Source organism: Myxocyprinus asiaticus, chromosome 50 (genome assembly GCF_019703515.2).
Source record: "Myxocyprinus asiaticus isolate MX2 ecotype Aquarium Trade chromosome 50, UBuf_Myxa_2, whole genome shotgun sequence".
NCBI lineage: Eukaryota > Metazoa > Chordata > Actinopteri > Cypriniformes > Catostomidae > Myxocyprinus > Myxocyprinus asiaticus.
Genome location: NC_059393.1, coordinates 14,041,830 through 14,059,423, shown reverse-complemented (window position 1 = coordinate 14,059,423; position 17,594 = coordinate 14,041,830). Strand labels below are relative to the sequence as shown.

General features: G+C 36.0%; 1 protein-coding gene across 2 annotated transcripts in view; it reads right to left on the bottom strand.

Annotated features, from left to right (window-relative positions):
- Positions 1 to 1,262, bottom strand: part of LOC127439273 (histone-lysine N-methyltransferase, H3 lysine-79 specific-like) — a 54,763-nt gene extending 53,501 nt beyond the window's left edge. For both annotated transcript variants that reach the window (XM_051695486.1, XM_051695487.1), the window contains exon 1: positions 954 to 1,262. In XM_051695486.1, coding sequence (XP_051551446.1) covers positions 954 to 1,034 — 81 coding nt within the window. In that variant the 5' untranslated portion in view covers positions 1,035 to 1,262. The remainder of the gene's footprint in view (positions 1 to 953) is intronic.
- Between the last annotated feature and the right edge of the window lie 16,332 nt (positions 1,263 to 17,594).

Genomic DNA, 17,594 nt, shown 5'->3' with positions numbered 1-17,594 from the left:
ACTGTTCGTTATGGACACCTCTTACAGCCATACACTCTGTTTACGTTATCTAGAGTATGTTGACTCTTGCTGTTGGTTAAAAAGCGATAAAGTTAGCAAACCCTGCTATATAGCTGTTAGCATGACGGCTAGCGTGAGTTTCAATCTTCGTAAACCTTCATTGAAAACCGAGTCATATTAACTGATATTGTTTTTTGGCTTGATATGTGCTTTAAAATATTTTTTCCCCAAAACTATGGGTTTTTAAGTAAAAAAAATAAAATACAAATATTGGACAAATACACACTGCTGTAGTAGGTAGAGGTTAGTTAGTGGATGTATCTAAAATCCTAGTGCGCTTCCTAACTAGACAGCACTTTAGGGCATCATAGGTAGGTTCGAATTTTTGAATTGGACGCGTTGGAACGTTCGATTCGAATCTATCAAATTCGAATCGAACGTTCGAACGCCCATCAAAGCCACCCAAATGCAGTCTAGATAGGCAAATCGCTGTGTTTTGATACACAGCCTGTGTGTGAGATGGCCAACTGGGTCAGCGGGCTACAAACGGCAGCACTGTTTGTATTTCCTGCGATTCAAATATTGATTATTTAGCATCAGTGGAAAAAGTCAACAACATATATGTATTTCCAATACAACCGACTGTGTTATTTAGGTCTATTATTTAGGTGTTCAATTTATCCTATTATCACCTTTCTGAACACATACACATGTATAAAGCTATATATTGGACTTTAAGTTATACGGTCACTCTCATATGTAAATTTTTAGTGGATCCGAGCTCTTAAAACATTACTATAAAACCCCTAAAGCAGCAATAATAAAAGTCTTCACGCTATACATATACCATTCAGATACACGTTTTTCACTGCCCTCATGACCCACTTCGCCTGTTCGCAATGAAACCCGGAGTTGGTTTCGGTTTAGATTAAATATATAAGTTTAGTACTTACATATACAGGTAAGGGCCACGGGTAGCCTGCAGCTTCGGCTCCGACCGGCGACTTCAGCTTTAACTCCAGCTTCTCTCCCATTCTCCCCAGTGCAGCTAATGGACGAGACACAAACTAGAGCAGGAGCATTTTCCGTTAAAAAATCACCAGGTGTAATGCGGTAGGATCTTACGGAGGATATCCTAACGAAGCTTAGGAAAGATCGTAAATATTTGGTCGATTTCGATCCGATCTGTCCCGGTGATTTAGACAAAATGATCGATTAAGCCGAGCCGCTGCTCCGCTCCGGCAGGACCGCCGCCATCTTGACCGGCTATGAGAAAATACTTGCGCTCGTGTGGATGTGTGTGTGTGTGTGTATTTGTCAAACCGTTGAATGGCAAGCCTTTTTAACATGTATTCCTTAAAACGTAGTTGTATCTATTTCAATGTTACTACCAGGTGTTAAATGGGGATTTTGGAGGTGGGGGAACCCCCCCCCCCCCCCCACACACACACAAACAAATAGCAAAGTTTTAATAAAAATACATGTGTTTCAAAATTTAGATTTATTAAAAGGCCTGTATGGTATGTTATTCATAGAACTTTTTATTTTATTTTATTTTTTATTTCAGATGAATGAATTTTACTGGGATTCTGTTATATGTTTTATCTGTCATTATTTATGTATGCCTTTATTCAATTTAATTGTTAAAATACATAATTGCATGGAATATTTAGAATATTCGTTCCGGCCCAGTTTAACCCCTGGTTACTACTAGAAACATGTTTTATTTGACTTATTATTAATTGTCCCAATAGCATCTAGTTTTTTATTTTAATAGCCAATGACTTCAACACAACTGAGGATTTTTAAAACCAGGCATTAATTGACATTAAAAATGGAAAAAACATTAAATTGACCTAAAGTAAGCTAACATTAAATTAATTTATTACCACTGAAGTAAACATTTTAGTGGAGACATCTGCTGTTTACAATAATCAAAAAACTTCTCGGTTACACTCCTCCATCATGTTCTTTTCTATTATTTGAGTCAAATCTTTATCAAATCGGTATTTCATCTCAAATCTAGAAATGACTATTTACTGAGAAAATCAATAAATGAATGTCAGTCAGTGAGTCAGTCCACCGGAATGACCGTTAATTTTAAATTGAGTGAGTGCACAGATTTATGCGAAGGAATAAAGCGTGTGCGGGTCAAATATGCGTGCATGTATCAGACGCAGTGAGTAAGGTAGTGGGAACGTATTATGTTTGTTTTTCACATCTCTTTATTATAATACATTCAAAATCCATACACTGTGATCTTTACTTCAACATTTAATTAAATGCTGTACTGGACTAATGTCAGTCATCGTTGTCTATCGGCCTCTCTGAAATGTTTATGGTGATTAAAAAAAATGCTAAGTTTTTTTAGATTTTCCTTTGAAAACCTCCCTGCAGCATTCTGGGAAGTTTCGTTTTTTGGTTATAAAAATAAAACCTAAAAATAACCAATTAGAGAATGTTCTGTGTAGGTTCTTTTTAGGTTGTCACACAAAAACCTGCAAACATTCTGGGAATGTTAGTTTATGGTTACAAAATATAGAACCTAAAGTGAACTTTCCTAGAGCATTATTTACCAAATGGGAACCAAATGCTAACATTAAAGGAACTTTATGTGTTTGCTGGGCAACTATTCTTTAGATACCAGTCCTTATTTATTTGATACTAGTACTTATTTCAATAGTAATCATCATCTATTCCAGTTTTATTATTACTTATGTGTCTGTTCCAAGTGTTACTCATAGCAATTCTTATCACATGTGTTACAACAGCTTTTTTACTTGTCATAATGACTAGTCAGAATGGCTACAGTATAGTCCAATTAAAACCTTAGAAGTAAAATGAAAAATTTTACTGGTAACAGTTGGAAATAGACCCTACCAGATAGCACGTGTAAATCACACAGACATCAATCTGATGCTTTTTCATATGGAAGATTGTTTTTTAGGGTGTTCACTTATAGACATACATGTATGACAGATAAGAGGGTTCCTCTCGGATGTCAAAAAGACATTCAGAAGATGTATTTGAGATGTTTATGATATACAGTGTACATAAAATCTACTTTAAAGATGTTTATATACAAAAATTAGAATCCATGCTTTCCAGATGAAACTCTTATACATCTTGGAGATGTACATTTGCTGTCTGGGTAGTTTCTAATAAAGTACTTGTATCCAGAGGCAGCTCACCAGAGGAGGCAAGGGAAGCTGATCCTCCTCAAAAATTTATCCAAAATGAACGTAACAACAAAAATGATTAAATTATCAGTTGTTTTAATCAGTTTACATACTCTATTTATCTAATATAGCTAATATAACAATATAATGCCTTTAATTATTTTTTAAATATTTTTTTTCCTTTTATGCACTGTTCCCCAGGTGAGTTTTAATCACTTTATTAATTGGTATGAATGCCAAAGGAGGCTGACGGCATAAAGCCTCCTGTCACTAGTGTACTGACCAATCAAAATGATTCAAATGAAGCAACGTCATCTGTGTAATGTGGGTTTTTCAGCTACAGTGGTTCAAGCTGTAGGAATGCCGAGGTGACTGAAGAAATGTTTACAGCAAGTTTGTATAAAATATTTCATGACATTTCAATGTACAAAATGGTACAGTTCTTGTCTATTACCACCATTACCTGCTACATCTATTACTATTGCAACGTATACCAATGATGGAAATAAGTGCAGTTAGAATAGCTTAATATGTGAGAGAGCATTGCTAGAAGTGTACTATGATGTTATTGTAAAGCAATATGTAGCACTTAAATGTTTAATCTTAATACTAGTTCCACAGTGAAATTAAGCTACAAATGGATTAAAGAGAAAATGTTTAAAACAGTAAAGTCTTTGCCTACTATCATTATAAAGTTGACCCATGCCTTTTTTTATTGTGTTCATTTGTTATGTATTGTTTATTTCACTACATTCTAATTTATTCTAGGCACTGAATATAACTGCTTCCGTCAAAATTCAAAACCAAGACGAAATTAAATTTGCCTCCTTCGGCATTTATAACCAATTATTATCAGAGGTAACCATTCAAGCCAATCAGCTTTCAGTATCACATTAATGCATCAAGTCTGCTTGTAGTTCAAGCGACAAGTGAAGAGAGACTTTCAAAATTTGCCAAAATATCGATGCAAAATGTCTTATTGGAGGATCTAAAACACGTAAAAGACTGAATGATAGGATCATACATAAATTCTCAAGGAAGCAGTGGAGTATGGAGTTCCTCAACACATACTGTATTAGGTAAGTACTGTATATGTTACAGTATAAGGAATGAGGCTCTCCATTCATTTATAAATGTTTGCATGAATCGTAGATCGAAAGATTGTCTACTAGTCACGATTAGTATGCTTACTAGTAACTAAAAAAATAAGTGCTATAAACATGCAAATTAGGGCTGGGTATGCCGATACCCTACAGATCACACGGATTTCCCGATTCGGTTGGATTCCGATTCACAAGCTCTGGATTAGATTCTGATTCGATATTGATTCATATGGATATATTTAAGATATAATATCCCTTTTGCTTACATATGAAAGAAATTATCTCCTAGCTAATGCTGTTAAATATACAGGAAACCTTCTAGCTAGGTACAGTACATTACGAAAATATGAATTTAGTATTTTTTTTTTGTTTTTCATCATTTTGGTCACTTTTGGCCTTTTATAAATGAACAAATCCATGTATTCAACCAATAGATAATATATTATATTTTATATATTGTTTTTTTGTAATATTTTAATTGTTTAATTGCATTATTTGTACTATTTACAAGTTTTTAAATTTTCCATTGATTTGTTGAAGACATGCTAAAATCAGTACTGCCTTTTTTTTGGGGGGGGGGGGGGGATAATGCCCAATTCCCAGTGCGCTCTAGGTCCTCGTGGTGGCGTAGTGACTCGCCTCAGTCCGGGTGGAGGGAGGACAAATTTCAGTTGCCTCCACATCTGAGACCGTCAATCCGCGCATCTTATCATGTGGCTTGTTGAGTGCATTACCGCAGAGACCTAGCACGTGTGGAGGCTTCACACTATTCTTCGCAGCATCCATGCACAACTCACCACACGGCCCACCAAGAGCGAGAACCACATTATAGCGACCACAAGGAGGTTAATCCAACATGACTCTACCCACCCTAGCAACCGGGCCAAGTGGTTGCTTAGGAAGCCTAAGTGGAGTCACTCAGCATGCCCTGGATTTGAACTTGCGACTCCAGGTGTGGTAGTCAGTGTCTTTTACTTGCTAAGCTAACCAGGCCCCTCAGTACTGTCTCTTTAACAAAACCGGCATTTTTGTAAAGAGCGTTTGTAGATGAGTGCATGTTAACGACAGAGAATCGAATGGATTTTTCTCATCTGTGCTATGCATGATTTGAATTGAATTTTTTATTTTATATTTTTTTATCGACAGCTGACTGTAGAGAACAGAAAAGGCATTAAACGAGACATTATTCAATGACAAATCAGTTGCGTGGATCTCGTCTTTGTATACGCATTACATGGAACAACTTTTACTCTCAACACGCAGTGAAAGGATCTCGCTGCTGAATACTCCACCACTATGCCACACAATCACTAGTGAGTTAAAGCTAAAAATGTACCAGCCAGTTGCCAAATATATACGTTTTAGTCACATAGCACCAAATTTGGTTACAAATGTGAGTGATTTTGTCTCAGAGTTATAGAGGTGAAGATCATTCATGGGATTTAAGAATCCCCAGATAGCAAGGAGACATCGATTCAATGTCTATTTTTAGTTGTAAATGTTGGGATCGTTGATCAATTTTCAGTGTTGAATCAACATTCACTATTTGGTCGGTACATCAGAACGTTGTTAGGTCGAAAATAGAACATATATTCAACGTCGAAATGAAGTTAATTCATCAACATGTACAGCCGACTGATTTGTTCTATGATGAAACTTGGTTAAGGAAATCGGAGTTTTGCACATGCACATTTTTGAATCTTCAAGGGGCCAACCATCAGTGGATGCGTCGCTAGAAAAAGGTAAGAATAAATGTATTTTTATTCATCATTTCACACAATGGTTTGGCAGTCTATCATTGAATATCACTTTAAATTTGAATTGTTTTATCCTTCAGTGTATTAAAAACATTCCCGTTTGGTAAATGCTCTGTTTGCGCACTGCCCAGTTTTCTGTGAGGCAGCTGGTTACTGAGGAAAATTTAGATAATTCACCATGTTGGACTCATTTCAGTTGTTGTAGATGGTCAAATTCAACATGATAAATTTCACTCATATTTTCTAAACTAACTTTAGTTCAATAATTTATCTGTCTTCCGCTCGCGAATGTCCTTTGACGCGCGCATGAGCCTCCAGTGGTGCCATGCGCACCATACTGAGTCAATAATACACTAGGTGAATAAATGTTAAAACTGTCATTACTTTCTCAAAGACTGTTTTAATTTTAGGGACAAACCTTGTGGCATTTTCTGCACTAATGTTCACCACAGAGGTCCAAATGAGCATGTTTTTTTTATTTTTTTTATTCAAAATAGAATAACCTGTTATTTCTTTATAATTCTAGAATTTACATTCATAAGACTTGAGTTTATTATGGAATGACCCACTATTTAAATGCAGTTTCACTGTGATTGATGGCTTTTCTTTTACCTTTAGGGAGGAACTCCTCAACAGAGCCACATCACAGCACATCACTAAATGGTAAAGGCTTGCTCATTACTGATTATAATTTTCCACCTTTGCAAATTTTGTGTCTTATCAGAGGGGGGTTTGCAAATGCATGGATGAAGCATACATGGTGCAGACCAAAAAACAGATGTCAGTGGAAATAAATATTGCCTGTACACTTACTGATGCAAATGAATTACTCCAGAAAAAAGTACTTATAAAATATTTTGTAAGTCTGCTGATAATTAACCCTTAAAAGGGCAAGACCATAAAAATACCTCATAAATTAATTTATGAAAACAAATACATTTATTGTTATTTCCTAACATATTACTGCCCAAATATTACATGTTCAAGTTTTTGCAGCATGTAGCCTATTTTTCATGAAAACAACATGTAAAAGAAAGGAACTTCTCACAATGCTGCTATGTTACTTTAAATTAAGAGTGTGAATTGATGCCAGAGTTTTAATACAAAGTCACATGACCTCAGTATTTGCAGGGACTCTTTTTTCAAAAATTTTCACAGAAATTTGGCCAACTTACTCACTGCTCCTTGCTTCAGCCTCTAAAATGCTGTATCGCCCAGGACACAAAAACTTGTATAGGGTTTTAAAGGCATCATAAGAGTTGTTATAGTATTGGGAATATTCCTGTGACCAGATAAGGTTTGATACTGAATTGGGTAATATGGCAATTTTTACTGCAGGTCTTCTGTTTTTCTGTGAGCCCCAGTTGAAAACAGAGAACATACAGATGTTAGCCTTATCTAGTCAACCTAGACAGATGTCTATTCCAGTCTTCCTTACACCACACAAGACTTTTTTATGTTTTTATATGGATGGCTGTCTACTTGCAAGTTCTCTTCAAAATTAGATGTATGCAAATATAACTTGAACTTGAACTGCAAGAGCAAAGAACTTGATCCAGTTGCAGAAAATCCCTTTAATTAAAGGGATAGTTCACACAAAAATGAAAATTCTCTCATAATTTTCTCACCCTCATTCCATCCCAGATGTGTGACTTTCTTTCTTTTGCAGAACACAAAAAATTTTTTTTAGAAGAATATACTGGATCAGCTCTGTACGTTCATAGAATGCAAGTGAATGGTGGCCAGACATTTGAAGCTCCAAAAAGCAGATAAAAGCAGCATAAAAGTAATCAATCTGACTCCAGTAGTATAATCAATGTCTTCTGAAGTGATCCAGTCATTTTGGGTGATAACAGACCAAAATGTAACTCCTTTTTCACTGTACATCTTGCCATTGCAGTCTCTAGGCACGATAATAATTTCTATCTCTATTACACTTCCTAGTGCTTGACACATGCACAGAGCGCTAGATGGTTCTAGGAAGTGTAATCGAACTTGGAATCATGATCGTCAAGGAGGCTGCTGATGTCATGATTTATAATGAAAAAGGAGTTATATTTTGGTCTGTTCTCACCCAAAACCAGTTGGATTGCTTCAGTAGACATGGATTAAACCACTCTAGTCTTATGGATTAATTTTATGCTGCTTTTATGTGCTTTTCTGGAGCTTAAAAGTTTTGGTCACCATTCACTTACATTGTATGGACCAGCAGAGCTGAGGTATTCCTCTAAAAATCTTCCTTTGTATTCTGCAGATAAAGGAAAGTTATACACACCTGGGATGGTATGAGGGTGAGCAAAAGATGAGAGAATTAAAAATTTTGGGTGAACTAACCCTTCAAGAAAACATTTAGATATAATTGTAAGCATATTGTCACTAAGGGTTTGCTTAACGTAAAGGGTTAGTTCACCTAAAAATGAAAATTCTCTCATCATTTACTCACCCTCGTGCCATCCCAGATATGTATGACTTTCTTTCTTCTGTAGAACACATTTGAAGAAAAATAGTAAAATATCTTTGCTCAGTAGGTCCTTAAAATTTAAGTGGACAGTAATCCGACTTTTGAAACTCCAAAAATCACTGACAGTCAGCATACACGTTATCCATATGACACCAGCGGTTAAATGTATGTCTTCTAAAGTGACACAATCCCTTTTGGTGCAAAAAAGGTCTATATTTAAGTTATTTTTGACCATAAACCATCGCTTCCGGGCAGCAGCAGTATACGCATTCATGAGAGCACTGCGGACATGTCTTGTGTGATGAATTTGCGTTGGCATGTTACGGGCATAATCTCATGTTTTTATCTTGGTTTAGACATCCAGGATAAGAACACAAATGCACCAAACAGATACAAATACAGATCTAAACCAAAACCAACAAAGCTCCTGTACAGTGTTCCTCCAACTCAGCTGTAAACAGCGCTGCTCTTCTGCGTGTGTCGCACACGCATCAGTTCTTGTGTGAACATTCCAGCGTGATTATGTCACATGCCCATACTGCTGCTGACCGGAAGCAATGCTTTAAAGTTAAAAAAATATTTAAATATTGATCTTTTTCGCACCAAAAGCAATCATGTCGCTTTAGAAGACATTAATTTAACCGCTGGAGTCGTATGGATGACATTTATGCTGGAGCTTTAAAAGTTGAATCACCATCCACTTGGATTTTAAGGACCTACTGAGCTGAGATATTTGACTATTTTTCTTCAAATATGTTCAGCAGAAGAAAGAAAGTCAAACACATCTGGGATATCATGCGGGTGAGTAAATGATGAGAAAATGTTCATTTTTGGGTGAACTAACCCTTTATTATTGCTCCCTCGCAATAAATGTACTTTAGTAAAATTTTAGCAAACTTGACTTTCGTAACCATGGTAAATCCTGTAGTAATATTTTTCAAATACCATGGTTAAACAAAAATTTCTGTAGTAAAACAAGGTTTAATTTTTATAACGGTTAATTTTTTTTTTCAGCAGTAAAAATAGTTTAATTATAGTAGTAATACCAGAGGAATGACAAAATTCTAATTTCTAAATTTCTAAGTTACCAAACTTTTCATTGTCCTGTGATATTACACAGTGGTTTCACTACAAGTTTCATGGTTAAAATATGGTTACAACTAAAACCATGGTAAGATTTGTGGTTATGGTTTTACTACAAATACAATTGTTAAATTATGGTCACTATACAAAAACCACAGTTATTTTTTGCAAGGAATGCAAAGCTATTGGGGGATCTTAGGGGGCTCCATATGTTACAAATCTGTATGTTATCATTTGGTGAAACACAAATGAAGATATTGCAATATTGAATTTCAGTCAACAACTCACTTAAATAGAAAAGAAATATGCAATGAAAGAAAATGGTGACTGAGAATGTCAGTACCAAATGCGTTGCCTTATATCTCCTTTTTTGTTCCAAAGAATAAAAAAATTCTAAGGTTTAGAACAACATTAGGGTGTGTATATGATGAAAGTATTTTAATTTTATGGATGAGCTATCTCTTAATATCTGTAAAATTGACACTACCTTTAATTTAGCCTGTAATTTGTTGTTATACATCAATTTGTGAATGCAACAGCGTGAAGGCATTTTTCTATAATTGGCTGTTAAGTATTAAGATTTATATACTGTAGAAAAAGTTAACTCCAAAGAATTATGTATTTGTATATATTCTGAATAAATATAATAATTTGTAACTGAATGTGCTGTGTGTTTAATGAAGGGTAAATATATAGGGTGATTTATTCATTTTTAAGTATTTGGGATTTTAAAAACAAAAGTATAAAATACATTGATTGTATAACGTAGATTCACCCAACTGAAATCACCATCGTTTCAATGTCAGGTAAGCAAACCAATTAGGTCGATTTTATGTTAGTTTTCGGGTGGCGTGAACGACGTAGATTCAATGTGACTTCGATAAGCAAAAAGATGTGGCATAAACGTCGGAGATCAACGTCGTTTCAATGCCACGAGAGACATCGATTCTACGTTGATTCTATGTCTGTTTGCTATCTGGGTCGATATCGATCAAAGATCGTGATGCATCGGTAAATCAATATTTTTACCCACCCCTAATATAAATACATACTAGTGAGTTTGAAGGAATAAATGTTTAAACGGCATGCCATATTATGAGTGTGTATCCGCAGGCCGTACCAACAAAACAGAAACCAAAGGGAGAGTGGAAAACGGTTTGTATTAAACGAGAGGGGCGAGGCGTCCGTACTCTGACGCACACACAGCGGGGATTTCTTCTCGGCAACTCTCTTACATTGGCTGGGTAACGATGACATGGATCGACAATAAAACCGGGCAGTTTGAATCAGAATGCCGGTGCCAATAACCGTCGAATAGGCGGGACGTACCATTTTCCCCCATGTGCCAAATGTGAAGGATCCATCATTACTATACTGGTGAAGATCACTTTGCCTTTTTATTTATTTATTTTCTGTTAACGGCCTACATTTAGGATGGTAACACGTAGTATTAAGTAAAACTAAAAACAAATTTCTGCATTTTTATGGGAAGATTTGAGAGCAGATAGACAGCTGTGTGTGAGACAGCTCACGTAGTGTATATGAAACAGGAAGAGAATAGAAAAGTCAAGTTTTATTTGTATAGCGCTTTTCACAACACACATCGTTTAAACTGCTTTACAGAAAATCATGCATTAACAGAAAATGAAACCGTAATATCTATAAAGTCTTAGAGTAATCATTGTGTAGTTTGATCAAATATGATCGTAAAGTGTATAAAAATTAAATAAATAAATAATAATTGTATTTAGAACTCCTGTGAGCAAGCTGAAGGCGACTGTGGCAAGGAACACAAATCTCCATTAGATAAATAACCTTGGGATAAACCAGGCCTACTGTGATGCAGGCAGAGATCAGTGAGGTGTATCGCTGTTCAACCGGCAGGTCATTTCGGTGAGGTCTATCCTAAGTCTAAAGTTCAGGCAGTGGCATATGAAGTATCCCATGTCTTATGGTTGAAGTTGACATCAGTTCATCCCCTAAAGTCCATCGTAATAGACTGAAGTGTTGTCCGGCTGCATTTAGTTGTCATTTCTCAGCGACACGTAGCAGTGGAGTACGGCACCAAGCAGGAACAGAGCTGGATCTGGCCTAATCTGGTAACCACGGGACATGAATCCCGAGGTTGAGACAGGGAAACAAATAGGATAATATTAGCGTAGATGCCATTCAATTTATTTGCAGTTATAGATCATGATAAATGTTTCTGGTTCTGGCAGACCTAACTAAAGCAGCCTAATTGTGAGTTGATGGATAAATTAGGTGTATGCCTGGCTAAATAGATGAGTCTTTAATCTAGACTTAAACTGAGTGAGTGTGTCTGCATCCCGAACAGTGTTAGGGAGACTATTCCATAGTTTAGGAGCCAAATAGGAAAAGGATCTACCTCCTTTTGTGGATTTTGATATTCTAGGAACTATTAACAGGCCAGAGTTTTGCGATCGTAATGAACGTGATGGAATATAGTGTGGTAGAAAGTCACTTAAGTACTGCGGAGCTAGACCATTCAAAGCTTTGTACATAGTTAACAAAATGTTAAAATTAATAAAAAATTTAACAGGTAGCCAATGTAACGATGATAAAATGGGGCTAATATGATCATATTTCTTGGTTCTAGTTAGCACTCTGGCTGCTGCATTTTGAACCAATTTAATTTAATTTTTTGAACTTGCTTTACATCCTCCCAGTAATGCATTACAATAATCTAGTCTTGAGGTCATGAACGCATTAATTAGTTTTTTTGGCATCAGAAACAGAGAGCATGTGTTGTAACTTAGCAATATTTCTGAGGTAGAAGAATACTGTTCTACAAACATTGGTAATTTGATTTTCAAAGGACAGATTGGTATCAAATAAAACACCTAAGTTCTTCGCTGTAGAAGACGATGTAACAGTACATCAATCAAGAGTCAAATTATATTTTAGCGGCTTATTTTTAGAGGTTTTTGGTCCAATAATTAGTACCTCTGTTTTGTCGGAATTGAGTAGAAGGAAATTTCTTGCCATCCAATCATTGATTTCATTGATACACTCTGCTAATTTGGAGAATTGTGAGATTTTGTTGGGTTTCGAAGAAATATAAAGTTGGGTATCGTCGGCATAACAGAGGAAACTTATTCCATGATTCCTGATAATATCTCCCAGGGGAAGCATATACAAGGAGAAAAGCAGAGGCCCTAAAACTGATCCCTGTGGAACTTCATACTTTGTTTGATTTGACAATTCCTCGTTTACACAGACAAAGTGGTAGCGGTCTGCTAAATAGGATCTAAACCACAAACTTCCGATAAAAGGTCTATACACAGAGTACGTAAAAAAATAAAAAGGAAAAACAATATCACCCCTGTACATTAGGCGGCACTGTTGCTGTTCTACAGTCATTTACCAACCAGTCTCCTGCCCAGCTGTCAGTGCTAGAGATTAATATATTGAACGCTGTTAAAGCATTTATTTACCTAATTTGGCATTAACTGTTTCATTATGTTCTTTCCATGGTGTTAATGCATTCTGAGGAGTATATAATCTGTGTTTTTGTGCGAGTGAGATGAGTAAAGAGCGCTGTTGCATAAATATACGTCCTATTTATATTTGCACATGTATTTTGCAACGAGTATATTCCAAACAGACTCCCGAAGCCAACTACTCTTTTATATATATATATATATATATATATTTATGTATATATAATGCCTGGATTAATGCCTGGATCATATAACACAAGGTACTGTGATACAAATACACGTGGAATACTGCACAATAAGAATAACACTGTACAAAAAATAAAAATAAACAAATAATAAAAAAATAATAATAATAATTTAGGCATAGCCTAATATTCAAAATAATTTATAAGAAAACACTGGCTTACGGCCTTTTCTTTATTGAAATTATTGCAATACTTTGTTATATTATCCTTAAGAACAATAACAATATTAATGCTAATAGGTCTAATAATTGAATCTGTAGTTAGAGGCAGTGCAGTTGACTCGCATGGAGGACATGGAGATCCAGATTCTACATTAAAGGTTTTTTCCTCTTTTTCTCCAGCAGGCAAAGTTGTGTAGTTTTGTGTATCTGTATCAAACAAAATGTTCATAATTGTTTGAATAAATAAAACGGGCTACTAATACTGAGAAAAAATAATAATTAAAAAAAGTTTAATAATAAAAACAACAATAGTAGTAGTAATAATAATAATAATAATAGCAGCACAAACACTTTGTCATTACATCAAGGACCGTGGCCCTTGACTTTATATTGTTGACAGAATTTGGCCCTTGGTGAAAACTAATTGGGGAACCCTGACCTAAACCATGCTAATGCAACTCCACAAACGGCAACATAATTCTCTAGCCTATTCAAGAGAATGTCGTGATCTATCGTGTCGAATGCAGCACTAAGATCTAAAAGCACTAGAAGTGAAATGCAGCCGCAATCAGATGATAAGAGAAAGTCATCCTGACTGAAATTCCTGACTGAAATTGTTCATATATTCCATTTCTCTGTAGAAATTAACATATTTGGGAGGATACTGCCTTTTCTAGTATTTTTGACTTAAACGGGAGATTTGAAATCGGTCTATAATTAGCCAGTTCAAGTTGTGGCTTCTTAATAAGCGGTATGATATGCCATTTTAAAGTTTCTTGGGACATGTCCTAAGGATAGCGAGGAGTTAATAATATTAAGAAGAGGTTCTGAGATTACAGGGAATACCTCTTTTAAGAGTTTGGTTGGTATTGGATCTAACATACGTATATGTTGTGGCTTTTGATGTTTCAATAAGTTTTGTTAGCTCTTCATGACCTATGACAGCAAAGGATTGAAGTTGCTTGTGAGGAAAATTATGAGACACTGTTTTCTGAGGTACTGTGACAGACAATTTCATAATTCCAATTTTATTTCTGATGATTTCAGTTTTATCAGTAAAGAAATTCATGAAGTCATTACTATTGTGCTGTGACGGAATATCTAGCTCAGTCGAGGCTTTATTCCTAAGCAATTTAGCCACAGTACTGAATAAACACCTAGGATTGTTGTGGTTATTTTCTGAGTTTGCTAAAATATGCTGACCTAAAATATCTGTAGCTATAGACACTATTCTTCCATGCACCGCGAAATACCTCTAATTTTGTATTCTTCCACTTACGCTCCATTTTCCGAGCTGCCCTCGAGAGCATGACTGTGATCATTGTACCATGGTGCGGGGCTTTTTTCTTTAATCGAAGGGGGGTGACACTATCAAGAGTGCTAGAGAAGACTGTATTTATATTTTCTGTTATTACTTCAAGTTCTTCTAGACTTTTTGGCTTACTGAGTATATAAGATAAATCTGGAAGATTATTAGTGAAGCTATCTTTAGTGGTCGAAAGAATAGTTCTACCTGAACGATAGCATAGTGTAGAATGAGTAACATTAGCTGATCGCAACATACAAGAGACGAGGTAATGATCTGAGATGTCATCGCTCTGCGGAAGAATTTCTATAGTATTACGATCAAGTCCATATGACAGAATTAAATCTAGCGTATGATTATGGCGATGAGTTGGTCCTGTCACATTTTGTCTGACTTCAAGAGAGTTGAGAATATCGATAAATGCTAATCCCAATGTGTCATTTTCATTGTCTTTGTGAATGTTGAAGACACCAACAATTAAAGCTCTATCCACAGTAACTACTAGGTCTGACAGAAAATGTGCAAATTCACCAAGGAAATCAGAATACGGCCCAGGTGATCTATATACTGTTGCAAGGGCAAGAGAAGACAGAGATTTTTATTTATATCTGATGATGTCACATTAAGCATTATCAGTTCAAAAGACTTAAACTTATATCCTGTCCCCTGAGTAACAACAAAAACGTCACTGTAAATTGCAGCAACACCTCCTCCTCGACCCTTCAGACGATGCTCATGTTTATAACAATAACCTGGGGGAGTAGATTAATTTAAACTAATATATTCATCTGGTTTAAGCCAGGTTTCAGTCAAACAGAGCGCATCCAAACTACGATCTGTAATCATTTCATTTACAATTAGTGCTTTGGTTGAAAGAGATCTAATGTTTAGTAGCCCTACCTTTATATATTTATCTTAATTTTTTTTGTTATTTATGTTATCAAGTTTTACCTTAATAACAAAACATTTCTAAATGATTTGGTGAGGGGTTTGTGTTTGGTAGTTCGGGGAACAGACACAGTCTCTATGTAATATCTAGGTGATACATTCTCTATGTGTTGTAGTTTAGGTGACCTGTGTGACGTCTCAAGGCAGCTAGCAGACGTTTGGATAAGCCAGTTTGTCTGCTTCCTGACCTGGACCCCAGTTAGTCAAATACTATCACTATTAAGACTATGAGCCAAATTATTAGAGAGGAGAGCCGCACCTTCCCTGGAGAAATGGAGTCCATCTCTCTTTAGCAGGTCAGGTCTACCCCAAAAACTCTTTCAATTGTCTATAAATCCTATGCTATTCTCTGGACACCACTCAGACATCCAGCCATTTAGTGACACTAATCTAACATAAACCTCATCACTGTGACAAGTAGGGAGGGGGCCAGAGCATATTACAGTGTCTGACATCGTTTTTGCAATTTCACACACCTCTTTAACATTATCTCAAGTGATCTCCACGACTGGGGAAGCCAGACATCGTTTGTGCCGACATGAATAACAATTTTAGAAAATCTACATTTAGCATTAGCCAGCACTTGTAAATTTGATCTGATGTCAGACGCCCGAGCCCCCGAAATGCATTTAACAATAGTGGCTGTAGTCTCTATTTCCACGTTCCTTACAATAGAATCACCTGTAACCAGGGTGCTTTCAACATGATTATCAGTGGGTGCATCACTGAGTGGGGAGAATCGATTGGAAATCCTAATAGGAATGGGAGAGTGGTGTCGCTTTACTGAGCGAGTATGCCGCCGAGACGTCACCCAGACACCCTGCTGCCGGGGCTCTACAGCCGAAACCATAGTGTGTGTGTTGCTCGCTGTTCTACCCACATCGAAACAGTATCTACTGGCTTCTCTTTCTCAATGACCTTCACTAGCGTTCGGATGTGTGCCTCTAACTCATTAACCTTCTCCATCAGCCTGATTAATTGCTTACATTTATCACATGTAAATCCCTCACTGCTGATGGAAGAAACTATAGTAAACATGTAGCATGCAATGCAGGAAGCAATAACATTAACGGATGCCATGACTTACCGCAATTGTTTGTTGTTGTTATGTTTGTTGTTGTTGTTGTTAAGTTAACATACAAAATTTTGAAACCATTCTTTTGGCCAACAGACATGATAAATAACAAATTGTTTTAAATGACAAAAATAAAAATAAAAATGCATGACAACTTGCCCCAACCTGACATTCATGGAAAATGCCTTAACTGTGTAGTTTTATTGTGTTCATTTGTTATGTTTTATTTATTTTTTTATTATTTCACGACATTCTATTTTATAGGCACTGAATATGTCTGTAAATATAACTTATTAACCGAGATCAAATTTAATGGGGTACAAATTTATGGTGCTCCCTGTTCCCCCAGACTAGGGCTGCTGGCACCAGAGGGATACAACAGTTTGTAACTTTATCGTCAGAGAGCAAGCTGAAATGTATGTAACAAAAGGGGAATTCATTTTAATTGGCTAATGGTTTGACATCATCTTCTATAATCTTTTGTTTTATATAGGAGCAGTCAATGTACCCAGACTCTTTTACAGTTTAAACTAGTTTTAGTCTCAACCATTCTTAAAGGATTGATCACATGTTTCCATTTTTAATCCTTAAAATCAGATAGGACACACATACAATATACAGTATATGCAGTAAATACAGTATAATACACAGAGAACAGTACAGGATGTGTTTAGCTGTTTGTATTTCAGAATTATACTAAATACATTGTAAAAAGTTAAATTAAGCAAGAGTTTCACTCAGTAACCAGGATGTAATGATGTTACCTAGACAACATTAGCATGTAGTTCAGTGGGACTTATCTAGTGAGATCAACT